This window comes from Argentina silus, assembly GCF_951799395.1.
Source record: "Argentina silus genome assembly, chromosome: 9".
Lineage (NCBI taxonomy): Eukaryota > Metazoa > Chordata > Actinopteri > Argentiniformes > Argentinidae > Argentina > Argentina silus.
In genome coordinates this window covers 18,706,707-18,724,664 of record NC_139663.1, presented here as the reverse complement: position 1 = coordinate 18,724,664, position 17,958 = coordinate 18,706,707, and the positions used below count along the sequence as shown (strand labels likewise).

General features: G+C 41.8%; 1 protein-coding gene across 3 annotated transcripts; it reads right to left on the bottom strand.

Annotated features, from left to right (window-relative positions):
• Positions 1–1,173: 1,173 nt before the first annotated feature.
• fus (FUS RNA binding protein) lies at positions 1,174–17,166 on the bottom strand. Of its 3 annotated transcripts, none has more exons than XM_083676334.1 (15): positions 17,059–17,166; positions 15,969–15,993; positions 15,353–15,513; positions 15,008–15,161; positions 14,431–14,675; positions 14,035–14,221; positions 8,252–8,286; positions 5,206–5,241; positions 4,910–5,019; positions 4,534–4,663; positions 4,025–4,147; positions 3,349–3,475; positions 3,109–3,206; positions 1,702–1,837; positions 1,174–1,514 (listed from the first exon to the last, which is right to left on the bottom strand). In XM_083676334.1, exons 1-15 carry the CDS (start codon positions 17,069–17,071, stop codon positions 1,475–1,477), a joined length of 1,620 nt encoding a protein of 539 aa, XP_083532460.1. In that variant the 5' UTR covers positions 17,072–17,166; the 3' UTR covers positions 1,174–1,474. The 3 variants fall into 3 exon arrangements, with proteins under 3 accessions (XP_083532460.1, XP_083532461.1, XP_083532462.1); XM_083676335.1 differs by having other exon boundaries at positions 4,043–4,147; XM_083676336.1 differs by lacking the exon at positions 8,252–8,286 and having other exon boundaries at positions 14,042–14,221.
• Positions 17,167–17,958: the final 792 nt, after the last annotated feature.

The window sequence follows — 17,958 nt, the reverse complement described above, 5'->3', positions numbered from 1 at the left end:
AAGTATGTTAATCTCTAGGAGACAAAACGCATCTCCTTTCTAAGTGGTATGATGGCTGCGTGGTCCCATGGTGTTTATCCTTGCGTACTATTGTTTGTACAGATGAACGTGGTATTGTCAGCCGTTTGGAAATTGCTCCCAAGGATGAACCAGACTTGTGGAGGTCCACAATTTCTTTTCTGAGGTCTTGGCTGATTTCTTTTGATTTTCCCATGATATCAAGCAAAGAGGCACAGAGAAGGTAGGCCTTGAAATACATCCAGAGGTATACCTCCAATTGACTCAAATCAGAAGCTTCTGAAGCCATGACATAATTTTCTGGAATTTTCCATGCATCAAAACAGCTTTTCGATTCACGACTGCCTACCCAGCCTGAGACCTCACCACATGTCACAGTGTTACATGCTTGCAAGTGTTGTTGCATTTATTCAGAAAATAAGTTTCATGCTTTTTTGCAAATACAAAACTGATTACACAGGTGCAACTCATATTTCAGATATGTAAGCATGTATCATATGATTGGCACATCATCAATTTACCTTCATAGTGATAGCGACTCTGGACCCTGACAGTGGAAGACGGAAGTATAATGACAATGGAAGGAATGTTCTAAGGTAAACTCACCCTACCTGTTAATCAACCCACCTTACCAATCGTTGAGAGGTAAACAAGTCATGCACTACAAAGAAAGATGTGCACGTCGACAAAACTGTTCCAGATTACAAGACAAAGGAAAAAGTGCAGAATCATCCTGACGCACCTGTGATCACCACAGAAATACTTTGTTCGCAAGGATCTAAACAAACATGGAATGAGCTGTTAACAGATAAAGGTTACCAGCATACCGTCAAGCTTCTTCAGAAAAGTGCATGGCAACATCAGTTTACACACTATTGTCAGGAATTTCGGTCCAATGCTGAGAGCCATACACAAGGGGCCCTTGTAAAACTGGACAAGACAACACACAATAGATGATGATGGTACCTTCTGGGGTTGTAATGTTAAGTTTCCATTCTTACACAATTCTGAGTTTCTTACACAATTCTGACATACCTGTTGAAGGAAAAAACTGTGAAGGGCCTCAAACACCTTCAACAAGAGATTGATGGATTGCTTAGAGCCTGAAGAACCCTGCTTAAATCCAATAAAAACTTGACGCTCGGTGTTTGGTTTTATATTTTTTATAATTTTAAAACAAAACATTACATAATTCACAAAAAAAAACAGCAACACAAAATGGCAAGAGGTCTTCCAGAACAAATATAAGCAAGCTAACCAAACTTTGGAGACATAGGGAGGGGACATATGGGGAGTGGGAGTGTGTGTGTGTGTGTGTGTGCATAAGAGGGAGAGTCACACTTGTCCAAACGGTCAACAAAAAAGATTAACGCAACAGCTTCTAACACTGCATGTAACAGGAGGGTGGGGGGCTGGAAGTGGAGTGGAGAAAATTGGTCCCATCTTAAAGTGGCAATCAGTAGGGCCTGTCTCGACGGTCCTGTCTGTGCTCCCCCCTGCAAGAAATATTCCAACCCATGTTACTGCTATGATCATCACTGTCATTATCACTAGTCATACAATCATGGCAATGGGGTGTGTGTGTGTGTGCGTGTGTGTGTGCGTGTGCGTGTGTGTGTGTGCGTGTGTGTGTGCGTGTATGTGTGTGTGGGTGTGTGTGTGTGCGCATGTGCATAGATTAACCTTCCATCCATCTTGCTGGGCCCATATCCACCCCTGTCGCCACCCCGGCCACCTCTGAAACCACCTCTGTCTCCTCCCCGGCCCCGGAAGCCACCACGATCAAAGCCACCACGTCCCCGGTCTCCATAGCCTCCTCCTGACAGCAGAAAAGATATCAGTGAAATGTGGTTCACAAAGAACGACAATGAGCTCCACACCTTTGTAAATAGATTCATTGTGTCATAAGCCAAAATGCAAAACTGACCCTTTATAGATGGGACATGTAATTCACAGTTTCTAATCTTGGTAAGCCACACAAATATTCTTTTGTAAACATATCTCCTGTTGGCCATCAAGCTAGCCTCTGTATGATACAGGGTTCACACTCTTTTAAAGGAATCATTTTAGGATAAATAACAGGGAGACATTAGTCACTGAGTGGCTACACACGCAACGACTAGGTACTTGACCACAGGGCCACTAAGGGAACAGCTACTCCCCATCTCCAGGCTATGGTCTTGTCCCTAAAAACCCTTTTCTTTACCGAGAATACTTTATTAAGAATTTTGTCTTCTTTTAGCTCTTTACTCCAACTGTTTGGATTTGAAATCAAACAATTACTATGGGGTGAAATTAGAGATTCTCAGCTTTAATTCCCCCCCAAAAATCAGATTGGGCTCTCCATTGAGAATTTTGTTTTTAAACATACTCCCCTGTTTCAGGGCTCCAAAAGTATTGGAAAAATGTTTAGTGTTTGGCCGATAATCCTTTGCATGCAATAACTGCCTGAAGTCTGCAACTCATTGACCCCACCTCACATGTACATTCCTAACTTTAACTCAAATTGCCCTAAAATATTTCCTTTGCACATTGGTTGCGGCCTCCACATACTGCAGGGCCTGAGAGAGAATGTGTGATGACTGTATAAGGATATCTGAAAAACACAAATTGGTCCCATTGCTTTGTCTTAGTTAATATACGATTTCCATCTGCGATAATAAACTAGATTTTGCCAATCTATCTGATAAGGCAAAGCTCTGCAATCACAAACCCTTCTTTTATTTTTATTTTAGTGATTATTTGGAGGGAACACCAATAATGTCAGCAATGTATACCAACAAAAAGATGGATCTTTTCAAACATCCTTCACTTGTCATCACCTTGTGGTGGCGTTCGGCAGCACTTCACACGTCTTCACAACTCGTGTCTGCTGCAGCAGCAGCGGCATTGCAGTAGAACACTGTTGCAATGGCAGTATGAGCCTTTAAAACACTGGCCTACTGTAGCAGTTCACTCCAACCCTCTCTCATCCATCCCATGTTCATAGTCTCTTCATTCTGGATTGTTTAGTATGTTGTCTCAAGCTGTCCTCACTCCATTAACCTTAAGCTGATGTAGCCACAGCAGAGAGCTGGTCCTCAGCCTTACCTCCTCCCATGGGAGACATCCCTCCAGCTCCCTCAGGTTTGGGCGCCTTGCACTGGTTACACTCATTGCGCCAGGAGAAGTTCAGGTTCCCACAATCCCTGAAAGGAGAAAAGAGACAGACAGACAGACACACACACACACACAGTATGCATTAATGTATGCACAGGCACATGCACCCACTGACACATGCATACACAAGTGTACACACACACACACACACACTCCTAAGTCCTCACTTACGAGCTTGTACACTTCCAGTCGCCAGCTCTCTGCTGTCCTCCTCCTCCTCCTCCGCCACTGCCGCCATTGTTGCCAGGGAAACCGCCACCTCTGCCGCCACCTCCAAATCCTCCGCGACCCATTGGTCCTATGGAGAGGAGACAAGCGATAAGTGGATAAAACAAACACAACATACAGTACAAATCACACTGTGCATTCACTCTCCGTCTCACACAAAAACACACGCAAAAATACAAGCAATACACATAGTAAAATACACGTGTTAGCCCGCATATGTTGCGTCCTAGTAACGCAACCTCTCTCAGAAAAAAAACAGAAACAAATTCTAAACATTTAGTTGGTCTTCATATTTTTTTGTTTTAAATTACTAAATATTTTGCAAATACAACACCCGGGAAAGCATACACTAAAAACCCGCATCTCTCCAATCAGTGTGTTGAAGTTCATTCCAAACGTTTCTAATGAACAAAATGCCAACTACCCGTGTCAGGGATGGATGGAAGTCAGTTTATCTCACAGCCTACAGATGTTGACTTGATACTAATTGATATTGCGTAGATCTGTTTCAGTTGAGGTAAGAGAAGCCAAGGTTTCTTCCACCAGACAGACGAGGCTTACCGTATGGTTGGGCTATCTGACAGTAATAGTGAAACACCTTGTGTGACCACAAACTCACCAACAAGCTCGGTCTCACCTCCTCGTCCTCGACCTCCCCTCATGCCACCGCCCCGGGTACCCCCAAAGTCCGCCCTACGGGTGGCAAAGGACACCTTGATAGGTTTCCCATTGAATTCCTTTCCTGCAAGAGCCACAAAGACACAAGAGACCATCAGTATGAGTATTCTCTTCAGTGACGTTCTGTCATCCACTGTAGCCAGGCAACAGCTGATTGTCGCCAAATAGTGTATTTACTAAGAGGTCCAGGAACTCCAGTCGAAATCCCCTGATCACACTTGTGGGCTTTGTCTTGATAACTTTTGTGCGCAGAGTGGCGTGGTGGTACACACTCGTGTAACCGCCCTTGAATGAACAGAAATGTCTTCTCACTTCTCTGTCACCACCATGCATATTTTTACTCATTTCTTATTACATTTACGTAAACCCTTCAAGAAATGTAGCCTTGGTCAGTGGTCTTTTCATAAACCAATGTACACTCAGCGACAGCTTCATAAGTAACCCACTCACCATCAAACCAGTCGATAGCGGCCTTGGCCGAGGGAGGGTCGTCAAATGACACTGTGGCCTCCCCCTTAAGCTTCCCTGACTCTCTGTCTGTGTACAGATTGATCATGGGCAGCCCAGTCTTCTTATTGATCTGGGACAAGGAGAGAAAGAGAAAGGTAGCGAGAGAGAGATGGAAGAGGAAGTGAGAGGGGGGAAAAAACGCTTGACTTCCTGTAAACATTTAAATATGGCAGTGTCACTCAAAATACAGCCCCGTATTTGAATAAAGACGCTTCAAAAAATGATGACCCGCAAGAAAGTCTGGGCAGCGATGGATGCTGCAGCCGTTACAAAAGAGGTTATGTATGAATGCATGGGGGGTGGATAAGAGCTGTACCTTGATGATGCCAATCTGCTTGAAGAAGTCAGCTACAGAATCAACACTGTAGTTGTCTCCCAGGCCTTGCACGAAGATAGTGTTGTTGTCAGAGTTATCCTGGTCTTGCACTATCAAAAAGGTGGAGAGGAGAGGGTTAAAACCATATAATTTGAATTCTAAGACAGCGATGTTGAACATTAGTGACGTCAGTCATTAATGGATATCATCATAATTACACTGCAAAACATTCAATTAGTTTCAAATGAGGAGTCAGAAATGTATCCAATGGTCAAAGTTCAGAGGTCAGTACTTACTGGAGTTGGACCCACCAGCTCCCTGGTCTCTCGGTCCTTGAGGAGGAGAAGGGACAGATTTAAGTGTATAAAACATTTGGAACAATGCTTGCACGCCCACACACAGTGTCTCCATAGTTCACACATTCACAATTGTTCAGTCCTCAACCCACACTCACGCCAACACATACCGTAACAACGAGTTCAACTGCCTTTGTGTAGTGCACAGCACATACGTCACATTGACCGAACACCAGATTCATGTGTTATCCATGATCAATTTCACGTTTTCATTCTTCTCCCTTTACATCATGCCACTGTTACCACGTGTTTTGATTGAACATTCTTGCCCTCCATATGTACCGAAGGAAGCAAAGCGACACGTGTATGGACAAGAACCCAGTGATCAACAGGACCAAGGAACATTCACATTTACAGGCTTTAGCTGAAGCTAATTTGCTTCATCCATTCAGTTCTGTAAATCACAACTCACTGGTACCATCATACCACTCACTTTACTTTTTTTACATGTTTTAATTGGATTTCTAGGATCAAACATGTACAAAGACTTGCTCCCGAGTCTGAAAGACACTCAGGAATCCAGCTCTCACTCATTCATAATCCAATTCTTGTTGCTGCTGACGCGTATGCTCACACCTTCACAGATTTGAGAAGCTCCAAGCTTCCGTTGTAGCCAAGACACTCCACTTCACTCATTGTTTAACATTTTGGTGATCAGGATGGAACTTTCTTGTTGTTTTCTGTGCGTGTCATAATGTCCTCTGTTACCATCATGTGTGGAGACCACCGTGACATAATGAGACCCGAGACTGGCCATGGCAGTCATCATTCCCAGTCAGTTCTGAACACCACATTTCAGTTTCTAAATTAAGAACAAGGATTAAAACAAAACAAAAAAAAAGGAAGTTTTACAATGGAGGCACAGACAGCCAGTTGATTTAGTGAGGGACTGGCATGAGAAAAAGTATGTACCCATGACACTTTCCTATTTCTTGAGCTGACCACCAGTTATGAGAAGGGTTGCAGTTCACCCTATTAAATTGTAAGAATTAAAGAATTCTTCAGTGCACATCAAACTCTCTTTCACCAGCTACCTCAGAGCAAACTTTTGTTTTTCCAATACCATTCCCTACCCTTACGTCCATTTAGTTACGAATTCAGTGAAATTCAGAGTAAGGTTTACCTGTAAGTAACTTCTTTAGATATACAGTTACTCAGAGGAGGTGATATATTCATGCATCCATCCATCCAGCTCATGATGGTAACCAATCAAACCATCTGTACCAACACCAACACCACCAATGGGAAGCCCTAAATCTCTTGCTCCCAAGTGAGTTTCGACCTACCTATCAGACTATCTACGCAAGGGAGTTTAGCGTCACAGAGAGAAAGCCAGAAATATCTCCCGCTCCCTACTTTACTGTAGTCCATTGTGCTTTCCTTCGTTTGCCTTAGATTACACCATGCAATTTGATTTTATGATTGTGCCGCTGCACCAATCACAGATGGGTCGTTGTATTGCCTAAATTGTGAGGATGGAGCCAACTTGGTCTTGTTTACCCTTGATAGATACGTTTTTAGTCCATGCACATTACTCTAAGCCACGTGATTTATGCATAGGCAGCAATATCCACTGGAACCCATTCTTTAATAAGAATATGCAGCCTTGGTCTGTAACATCTAAAAAACAACCCTGGGAACACAAATACTAACACATGGTGCATCTCCTTAATTTCAGAGCAAATACAACAGCACAAGACAACAAATAGTTGTATGCCATCCCTTAACAGAGTAAGAAAAACTATTCTTGGAACAAGAATCCCAGCATCTTGAAAAGGTTTGACAAACACACAGACTAGCATCTTAAAACTCATGGACCATCATGAATTGTCCATCTTGTGTCACAACGTCAGGATGTGCTGTCATGAGTGGGAGAAAAAATATGAACCTTCATCGTTTGCCTCATCTGGCATTTTGTTGGGGTATCAAGATATCATTGACATTCCCCTTATGTTCATTCAGAGCACCATTGGATCCTGCTTCGAACATGATTTGTTGTGACATCTTTCTTGCCAGAACTGCTATACTTTCAGAACCTTTTCAAGGAGTATAAGTACTACATTCCTACACACATACTGTAGTTTCAGCCACTGCACAGACTCAGTCAAACATGTAGGCAATGTAAACTTTTTAATAATGTTTATGACTATCCATTAGTCAAAGAATTTCAGTCATCTCAGAGCCAGCGACTCAAGAGGCGTCACAGTTTTCAGACAACTTGACTTAAAATCAATGGTGATGTAAATTACTGTACAGCTCCCTCTACGGCCCAGGACTTTGCAGTGCAATGTAAATTGACAGTATTGGACATACACTCAGACACACACACATTATCCTTACCTGTGAAGGTGACAACATGCGAAACATACATCACATGCTACATTACATAGCATATTGAGGTTCTTCTTGCATAACCTGACATAACAAACTTATTATACAAGAAAATCAAGACAACTATGCCATCGGTTGAAAGCAACAAATCTAATGCACTAATGGAACATTGTAACTGTAACCCCCCCCCCCCATTTGAAACCTTATGTTCTCCTCAGTTGTCCAACATTAACCTTTTCCACCTCAATATGCTATGCTCAACCACATTTCTGTTTTTGTGGAGGTGTAACGGTACTCTCTTGATCTCCAAGAGAAGATAATGACAACCCAGATACTGTGTAATATATATATAGTCTACATATATATTTATTTTTTAAATTCCACTTTACCATAGTTCTTTCTCTAAAAACCATTAACAACCTTCCATTGTTGTTTTACCTTGGTTGATTTTTTCCACATAAGATATTCTTTCAACAGCCAACCGTTAATTCCCTCTTCCCACTCTTAAATAACATAGAACAGTTCAACAGCCAGAGGGCAGTTTCCTTTTGGTCCAAAAGAATCTTAACCACTTAAAAATCTCACGTTCCCCCTCCCTTTAGCTTGGACTCTTTAAACCCATCAAACCTCTCGTTTAAAGAGTTTTGTCACTTACCACCAAACTTATTGAGTCCTCCGCGATCGCCCATTCTGATGAAGAGGGAGAGACAAGCGACACGCACTGAAGGATGTTGTGGACGGAGAAATTTCTCTCTGGGGGGGTTATCCTCCCTGTCTTTACCCCTCCCCTTGTCCAACCCATCTCTGCTCTCTTCCACTTCACTCTCTCTGTTCACCCCCTCAACTCTTCTCTTGAACCTCTTTGATTCGTCTCTTACCCTTGATGTCTTAATAGTCCCAAGGATAAGGACTGTGAGGACTTTGAGGACCATGTCTGCTTGGTACCCTTGTCCTCAGAACCTCCAAATCTTTGCAAGGACATCTAACCACAAACTTTCCAATCACCTCTGTGATTTGTGCAAGAGACCATTTTAACACTACCTCCTCATTTTAAAATGATTTCTCAAACCAACCCAGACCAAATGTTTTTGGTTCCTTGACCTGTTCAGTCAAGAACACTGTTCTGCTTTTCACAACACTGTAAGAACAGCTGTCACAGCAAACTGAGCATCTATATGGGAGATTTGCATTAAACAGTTGATGGTATTTTCTTTGGATGTGACAGTCTTGTCCATATCACACTGCCTTGGTCTTTGGCATCCTAACTGGTGCCGTGTTTCCATGTTGCACTTTTCTTAATTCTTTCCCCATCCTCTTCTCCATCTCTCAACTTATCAATTTCACTATCTTTCCTTTCTTTCTATAGTTCCCCAAAATAAAAACAAAGATTCCCCAAAAAAATAAAACCCACCCTGGAGAGGTAAGAGCCTAGGAGGAGATTTAGAGATTCATTAAAGCATTATATCACAGTGATTCTGTAAGGGGTGGGTGGGGAAGTGGTGTAAGAGGTGGGCAAGGAAGGGTGATGGCAAGAACATTTTGATGTGTTTGCGTGCATGTGTGTGTGTGTGACCACTTTCCAAAAAGACCAGTTTACAAATGTTTGCTTATGAAATCCCTTCACACTCTTCACGTCAATGGCAACACGAATAATAAGCGGGTGTGGTGGTGAACTAGGTAGTGTACAGGCAAGTAGGCGCAGAATTAGTTGATCTAATATATTTCAGAAGCAGGGCAAAAAATTAACACCTGCCAAATATGGGTAGATTTTGGCTCTGGCGGGTAAATCTAGAAATCTTACCAGCCACTTTGGCGGGTAGCCAACAAAGGTTTGTGAATACTATGCTTTAATTGAAAAAACGAAACTTGGTGCAATCTGCAATTATGGTCACCGGTTGAGTCAACATTTGTGACAACACTCCTGCTGCACCGGCTCCTCCAGCTGACTGTAACTGCAGAACATCTCACTCACGCTTCTCCTGACTTTCATACAAACGCAAGTCGCTATGAGCTTTCTTAGTTACAACCAAATAATGCATTAAACTAAAACATTAAAGTAAAATTCAACTACATGCGACAGCACGAGATTGCAACTTACAAGCGACCCTATGAGATAGAAAACATGCAGGGGAACATATTTAGCTGTATTTTGACACGGATGGGCACGAAACTTAAAGCCTCGTTCTGTGCAGGGATTAATTTTCAATGCGCCAGGAGTCATTGGTTTTTTTGTTGTTGTGATTTTTGCCATAATGTTGGTTTAAAAAGAAAATTGGCTGGTAAAAATTGGTTGGTATTTTCTCATCCACCAGACACCTTGGCTGGTAGACCAAAAAGTTAATTTTATGCCCTGTTCATAAGATAAATGCATTTTGTACACTCACAAGTAACTCAAAGCTATTAGTCAACCAGAGGTGCATTCAACAAGGCAGGGGTGAGTTTCCCAAAAGTTTCATGGAGCCGCATGGAGTAGCAATTGTAAATATTTGCAGGTCAGTCTTCTGAGTGTGAACAAACTAAATGTGTTAACTTTGCTGGTCTAGGAGAGGCACGGGCATGAATTATCAAAAGAAAAAAGGTACTGCTTAAGCTACGACACTTTTGGGAAACTAACCCCAGATTGCTTGGGACGTTAACTAACATTTTCTGTTAGCTTTCAATACGAGCCATCACGTTAGCTGTCTTAAAAGATAGCATGCCACATACATTTCTGTTTCAAAACTGCTACTACAAGCAATGTGATGATATGTGCCTCCTTCTTCAATAGTAAGAATATAAAAATTATATTTAGTAGGCCAAAATGCAGCCGAATTAATCATAAAAAAAAAAAAAAATAGCCACTGATGCTTGCATATAACATTGACTCAAAAGTGTCCAACTGTAGCGATACCATTAAAAGCTTACATAGTTCCCGACAAAAGTCTTGTTGAATGCGCCTCAGTGCTTGGCTACCATTTCGTTGTGCAAAGTCCAAGTCTCGCATGAATCACAAGGATAAATAAATCAAGGCACCAAAATCGGCAAGAATAACTTGACGAAATGTGATAAGAGCAGCAGTCGTGCTAACCAAAATGGTGTCCGATCTATTTGTACAGCTGACATACAGGTTTGCTTCCTTTGGAATGCGGATGACCTGGCGTATTTTGTAAAGCACTGGCACCTTAAGGATTTCTTTGAGCAGTTTATGCAGGGGGCTATATCATTTTTATTATTCCATCTAACTACTGATATATTACATGGCAATAGTCATAGGCCATAGGGTTAGCCAGCTAGACTGATTGCATAGTCATACTGGCATATACAAATGTTAACAGTGGATAGGCCACTTTGGAGTCTAGGTTGAAGGTAGAATTCAGCTATATGACGTAGCCAAACTGTAGGACCGGCCTCAATGTCGAGGTGTAGGGCAACTTACCGAAACAAACAGCCCGACAGCCTGAAGCGAGACGATTCACCTGCTTTTCTTTCTTGGTCACTCAGCTATCACATTGCATTAGCTTGCCATACAGTGCCTTCGAAAAGTATTCAGACCCCCTCAATTTAAAGTTTTACTGCCAATCCACACAGAATACCCCATAACGACGAAGTGAAAACACATTTTTAGAAATGACTGCAAATTTAGAAAAAATTGAAATACAGAAATACCTCATGAACATAAGTATTCAGACCCTTTGACACTCTTAAAATTAGCTCAAATGAAAATAAATAAATAAATAAATAAACAAGTCACTCAACAAGTTCAATTGAGTGCAAGGATAATATAGTTCATGTGATTTCGGAATTAATATCTTTTGTCTTTACGGTCTCTGATTTGCATAGGAATCAGTTACACACTGTCTAGATTATGATGTCACTACCAACTCAGCAAATATCTTGATCCTGATAAACTCCCCAGTCCCTGCCGGTGAGAAACATACCCTAACATGATGCAGCACCACTATTCTTCACACGAGGGATGGTGCGGAAACTGCATTGCATGTGCTGGATATGCACTAAAACGTAATGTTTTGTAGTAAAACCAAATAAACACATTTCCAGCCACTTTCTTTGCTGTATTACTTGAATTCATTGTTGCAAACACAATTATGGATATAACAGATTATTTTCCATTAAGGGATTCTTTTTTGGCCACTTGGTTACAAACCAATTTTGTAGAGTGACTGACATTTACGGCATTTAGCAGATGCCTTTATCCAAAGCGACTTACAACAAATACATTTGACTAAGTAAGTGAATCATCTATCCATCAGTCATCATAAGAAAAAATAATGTATGCTAGGACCAGGGGCTATTGGCAGTCACAATGCTTGCTTTTTTCATCGACTGTGTTTTTTCCTCTCCGCCATTCAACTTTGTAGATTTTTGTCTCCCCAGGCCTCAGGGTAGCATTCCTGAGCAGTTTTGTTCCTCTCCATTTGCTCAGTGTGTAATTGATTCCTATGCATATCAGAGACCCTAAAGATATTCCAAAATCACATGAACTATTCTTTAAACCATCCTTAAACGTGTTTTCGCTTCGTCATTATGGGGTATTGTGTGTGGATTGATGGCCAAAAAAGAAATGTAATTAAATTGAGTCGATAACACAACAAAATGTGAAGGGGGTCTGAATACACTGTATATGGCTCTGCGGAGCACATGCACAGACACCTATAGAACTACAAACGAGTGAAACATCTTGCTTGTTTGTGTTTCAAGTTATCTTTGCGGTTTGTGGCAATGTCATATCACAGAGTCTCTGTTTAAAGCACTTACAATAGAGCCCGGTGAGGCTACCTAGATGGCCATGTTTAGTTGTGTGTTGCGCCTTACCACCCTCTGATTTGAACCTATTTTTAGGTGAGACATTGCAGGAAAATAAAACTTTGTCATACAAATGTTTAAAGCTATATTGGCAATGCTTAATGTGAAGCTACACTTCACGGATGAAATGGACTACATTTGGCATTGTCATGAGCTTGTAAAGACACACACAACTGCGTTACTAAGACGGTTGTGTGGCTAACTTGTCAACCACTTGCTTTTCTTGAAGATATAATGCTAGAAGGATCATAACATGATAGTCATTGACTGTGGTCTGTGATGCAAGCACACCACACATTGATGTGCACTTCTTATTTTAGGTAGAGAGGAAAACGTGGCTACCATTAACAAATTATAGGGTACTACTTAACAACCAAATAACAAGGAGAACCTTGAGACTGATGTTTTTGTAACCGTAAAAATCGCTCCACTATCGCATATAAACTTTAAAGCCATCCATAACATTTGACACTTTGGTATTCATCATAGGTTATTAGAATGCAGAATCCATATTACGTTTTGGTTTATCATTGTTATGGCTGCACATATTACCAAATTGACATGCACATAGAACACTTTCACATGGACAACAATGTCTTTCCTTCAACCCCTCATATTTCCAGATAACCAGGAAACAGGCTACTCATTTCACCAGTGAGCGGTTTCTGTGCCATCAGACAGGTGACAGTTTAACGGTTTTAGATAAGGACAGTAGGTTCATATTTAGAGATTTTTTTGATCAGACAGTTTTGTATATAGGCCTACTGGGTTATCCAGACAACTATCCAGGTTTCATATCCCCAGAGCAATATCATGTCTGTTGAGACACACCTATGCCCATCTGACCATTACCATGTGTGTTTGTGTGTGTGTGTGTGTGTGTCCCCTGAGGTTAAAACTAATTAAGTCTTGAAGTATGGGTGTATCCAAGAGTAATGACTCAGTGTGTGTGTCCTTCTGTATAGTTGTGGCCAGACCAGCCAGATCGCGTCCTCCTCTATGCAAGTCCCATGGACTGCATGGAGACAAAGGCATTGTTCTGCATCTAAATCAAAATGCTCCTGCACAGTTTGTAATAAAACCCTACTTTCACACATTCTGATGGATCGTTGAGTAATTGTCCCTTGTACTGGGCATCAAGCTTGCCAAATGTCCCTAGCAAAGTAAACATATACACACATTTCAACTACTTGAGGGGTATACTATAAAGCGAGTTATGGGATTTAGTGAGCTAACTTTAGCTCCAACTCAGGATTTGGTCAAAGTGATTTGCCATCTCCCTTAGCTTGCTATTCAATTAATTTTTCAGTGAAAGTAGATTTTTATTTACAAACTGTGTATTGACAAGGTAATTGATTTATTTAGATACATGACAGTGCCTCAGACTCTGTGCAGTCCATCAGACTTGCATAGAGGAGGATGCTATGCAGCAATGGTGAGACCAACGTGAGCATGTGTCTGAGAATTAGTTCACAATCTATACCTGTGTAGGAGGGTTTGAGTGTGTTTCTGGAGACAATTTTTACTGGGACCGATGCATTTTCCTCCACAAGGTAGTACCAAGACAGAAAGGTGTGTGTGTGTGTGTGTGTGTGTGTGTGTTTGGAGAGAGTTAAAATGTTTGTTAATGCTTACCCTATACCTCCTCTGCCTCTTGGTGCGCCTCGGCCACCACGGTCGAACCCTCCAGCCCCACGACCTCCAAATCCACCTCCTCCTCCATTGCCCCGTCCGCCACGCCCATCCTGACCTCCATAGCATCCGTCCTGGCCCCCGTATCCTCCACCTCCCCCACTCATTGGTGGAGCATCCTGCCCGTATCCTTTGGTAAGGAGGATGGCGGTTACGATTTAGCAAAGTCACTCTAATAGAGGCCTGTTTTCTCACCAAAGAACTGTACAGGCAATGGGTCCCTAGACAATCTATGGCCCACCCATAGATCTAAAACTTTATTTTTTTCATATATTTTTTTTCAAGCAAAAGACACCCCCCTCAATGGTAGAAAACACGATCTCAGAAAAGGTGCCTTACCTCCACCCTGGCCGTACTGGCTCTGCTGACCGAAGCTCTGGGGTGGTGGGGAGCTGTAACTGGAGGCCTGGTTATAGGGAGTGCCTCCGTGCGGGGAGGGCGGCTGCTGCTGGCCCCCACTGCCCCCATAAGCGCTGCTCTGTCCACCGCTGCCTCCATAGCCCCCACCACCTCCGCTCTGGTTGCTGTAGCTGCCCCCACTCGGCTGCTGCCCATAGCTGGAGGGTTGGGAGTTGTTGCCATAGCTGTGGAGGAAGAGGAATGGTTCATTTATGTGTTCATTGCATGATGTAGTGCGCAGCTTAAGACATGGGGCACACTTTGTTACTCAACAGCAGGCCTGGAATTAATTTAGTTAATTAATTTGAAATTAAAATTTGTGCCGAAATCAAGTAAATATAAGCTTCTTCTGAGTCGCCAAAACAATGTTTGTATGGAACAGTCTTATTGTACTTTAAAAGGTGCAATAGGTAACATTCAAGCTTTCTAATGGCTGTAATGACAAACGTAACAAATATTTACTGATATTTGAAAATGGAATGGTGTAACTGATGGTGTCCCTGGCGGTTTCTCCTACCTAGCAGAGGACGATGCAGTGGACTGCTGTTGCCCGTACCCAGAATAGGACGACTGCTGGCCGTAGCCACTCTGAGGGGGCTGGTTACCATTGTTATACGACTGACTGGACTGGTTGTAGCCACCCTGAGATGGAGGCTGGGAACCATATCCACCTGATGGGTCAAGCAAGGGAGAGAAAGGACCCACAGAGAGAGAGAGAGAGAGAATTAATAGAATGTGAATTAGACGCCAAGAACGCAACAGTCCGAGGTAGGTAAGGGGAAATGCGAATAGATAAAAACAATAGGCCTACCTGCTAAAGTGGAATTGTTTGTTGTGACCATAGGCCTAGTTGTTTACCTACCTGACTGGGACTGGCCAGAGTTGGATCCGTAACCTCCCTGACTGTAAGCAGCAGAGCTAGCGTCTGAGTTCTGGTTGTAGCCACCGTAGCCCTGCTGGCTGTAGCTCTGGGGAGGGGACTGACCGTAGCCCTGGTTGGCCTGGCCGCCATAGGACCCATAGCTGAAAACAGTATTAACAGAAATGATAAGGACTGACATGGTGCCAACACAATCACCAACTGCCAAGTGAATAGCACAGACTACCATAACACAGAAACTTTAATGAGGAACTGAACCTAGGCCTTAGCCTACATCACATTCATACCTTAATGAACGTTGATATTTCACACTGGCCGATACAATCTAAAAGAAGGGTGGCTTTTTCATGGGTGATTTTGACCACTGTTTTAGATTCCTCATGACTACATCACTATCAGGTTGACTTTGGTCCAAATCTGATTTGGGCTTAATAATAATAATAATAATAATAATAATAATATCGGCAGATATATCGATTACCAGTGAATCTCCCCCCCCCCCCCAAATTGTAATCTGAAACAAAAAAACTGTATCAGTGAGGCTCTAGAGATAACTTATTATGAAACTAACTTTACTAACTAATGTATTTTGACTCACCCCTGGGTAGCAGTCTGAGAGTAATCTGAAAAACAAAACAACAATGTACATGATCAGCAAAGTTGGCAAAGAATGGGATAGAAATTGGCCATCACGCTGATGGCTGGCCATAGTGGCAGAGAGCCATCAAATGTTAACAAGCTACAGTTTTATCTAAGAGGACACATGACCACAACTCGGGCTAGTAGACAGTGCCATCATTTTTTAGATCATACTTGTATCTAGCTTGTTGGGTGTTTCTCATGAAACCAACTTTTAGGGGCGCTTCACCACATTTTAACCTAATATTCATTAGCCAATGCCATCAGCGGTAATACAAAACAAATCTGGGATTTTCAAAACCTACAGCAAGCAAACGCAGGTTGTTTTTTCTAATTACAGAAATGATGTCATTTATATCATGTTTAGTTTAATTTTCCCAGGACCGTATCTTTTTGTTCACATGTAGATAATGGTATATATGGCATGGTGCTGGAGGTAATTAATGGACATGACGTCACGAGCTTTAAGTGGTGATGCATGCTGTGATGTTCAGTTGGTTTCATCAGAAGGAACCACATATCTAGGTCACTACTAGCTCGGTTTTGTTGTTGTGGTTGTAAAATCCATGAAGTCATGTTATCGTGCATCTCATGTTTAATTTATCGCGGAGACGTCTCATTCGCTATAAATCGCTAATTCTCCATTAGCAGGCATTTAACCGTTGTGTCGGGCCCAGAGACATTTGCCAAATGATTCGGGCCTAGGCCCCCTCTCTGATGCGCACAAATAGCTAGGCTAAAGGTTCTGGTGAAATACAGTTAAATAGAGCGCTAGCTAAAAGCTCTGGTGGTAGCGTCAATTACCCACAGGAAATTAATCTAGCTACTAGCTTGCATTTTAAAATAAATGCACAGTTTACTTGATGGACAGCTCTAACGTTATCTAATTAATCTAATTAGTTAGCTCGATAATGTTAGCTAGCTGTTGATGATAACTCTGTAGCTCGGAGTAAGACGTTCTGTGCGGTGGTCTATTTCAACCACAACGTCCACCAAAACTATCTATGCATGTAGGAAATGATAGACATTCCGCCTACGAGATTGCTTACCGTTAGATGCCATCTCCTAGTTGAAGACTTTCTGTTATTATACTACAATGAGTTGATCAGATAGCTAGCTAGCAGACGACTGTTCAACACAGCTTCTCTTCTATCTGTGTTCTGTGAACTACAATAGTGGAGCTCCGCCCACTCAGCCAGGGTGTACGGTAAATGAGGATTTCTTCAAAAATAAAAGCCCCTTAGAAATTAAGAAATTAAAGTATTTAGAAATACTAAATATGGATAAAGGAAGCACACATTATCTGTAACTATATCTGGAAATAAACATGTAATCGTCCCAATGTATTACTTGTGTTTTTAAGGGTTTGTAATTATTCTAATATCCTAATTACCGTGATGAAATACTTCTGCACTGCGTAGGGGACATATTATAGACTGCACACAAATAATTTTCCAAGGCTAAACAAGTTTTTTTTACTACCACTGTACTCAGCAACATTTATAATAATATTATATAATATTAATAAGACAATCATATTTTAACTGTGATGCAGGTGATTCATGGTGAAAAAGAGAGACTATTTTGATGACACCCCAATCCCATAAAAATGTTTTTGAAATATAAAAATAACAGCAAGAGAGCATGTCGAAAGTGGCTTGTAAGCTACGGTAAACTATTTGTAGTGAGGGTCAGTAGTGGGGCGTAATTTTATATTTCCGGGATTTGAACCCTTCCAGCGCGAGTACCTATGGAGCAGGTAAGATGGGTGGGCAGTAGCAAAATGTAATCAATTACCATTAACAACATGGTTGAGCTACAGACGACGTTTTCTCAGTATGAATGAGATCCATTTACAAAACAGTATGCTCTAAATAGTATGTAGTATGATTAGTATAGAAGATTATTTTAGTAAACAGGCAGCATTATGAGCTTCCGGACACAGCATG

Excerpts from the sequence above, each read along its gene's own strand:
- fus (XM_083676334.1), bottom strand. Across the intron at positions 4,664-4,909 it reads AGCAGATTGGCATCATCAAG|ATCAATAAGAAGACTGGGCT; the intron begins GTACAGCTCTTA and ends TCCTTGTCCCAG. Across the intron at positions 1,838-3,108 it reads GATGTCTCCCATGGGAGGAG|GAGGAGGCTATGGAGACCGG; the intron begins GTAAGGCTGAGG and ends TTCTGCTGTCAG.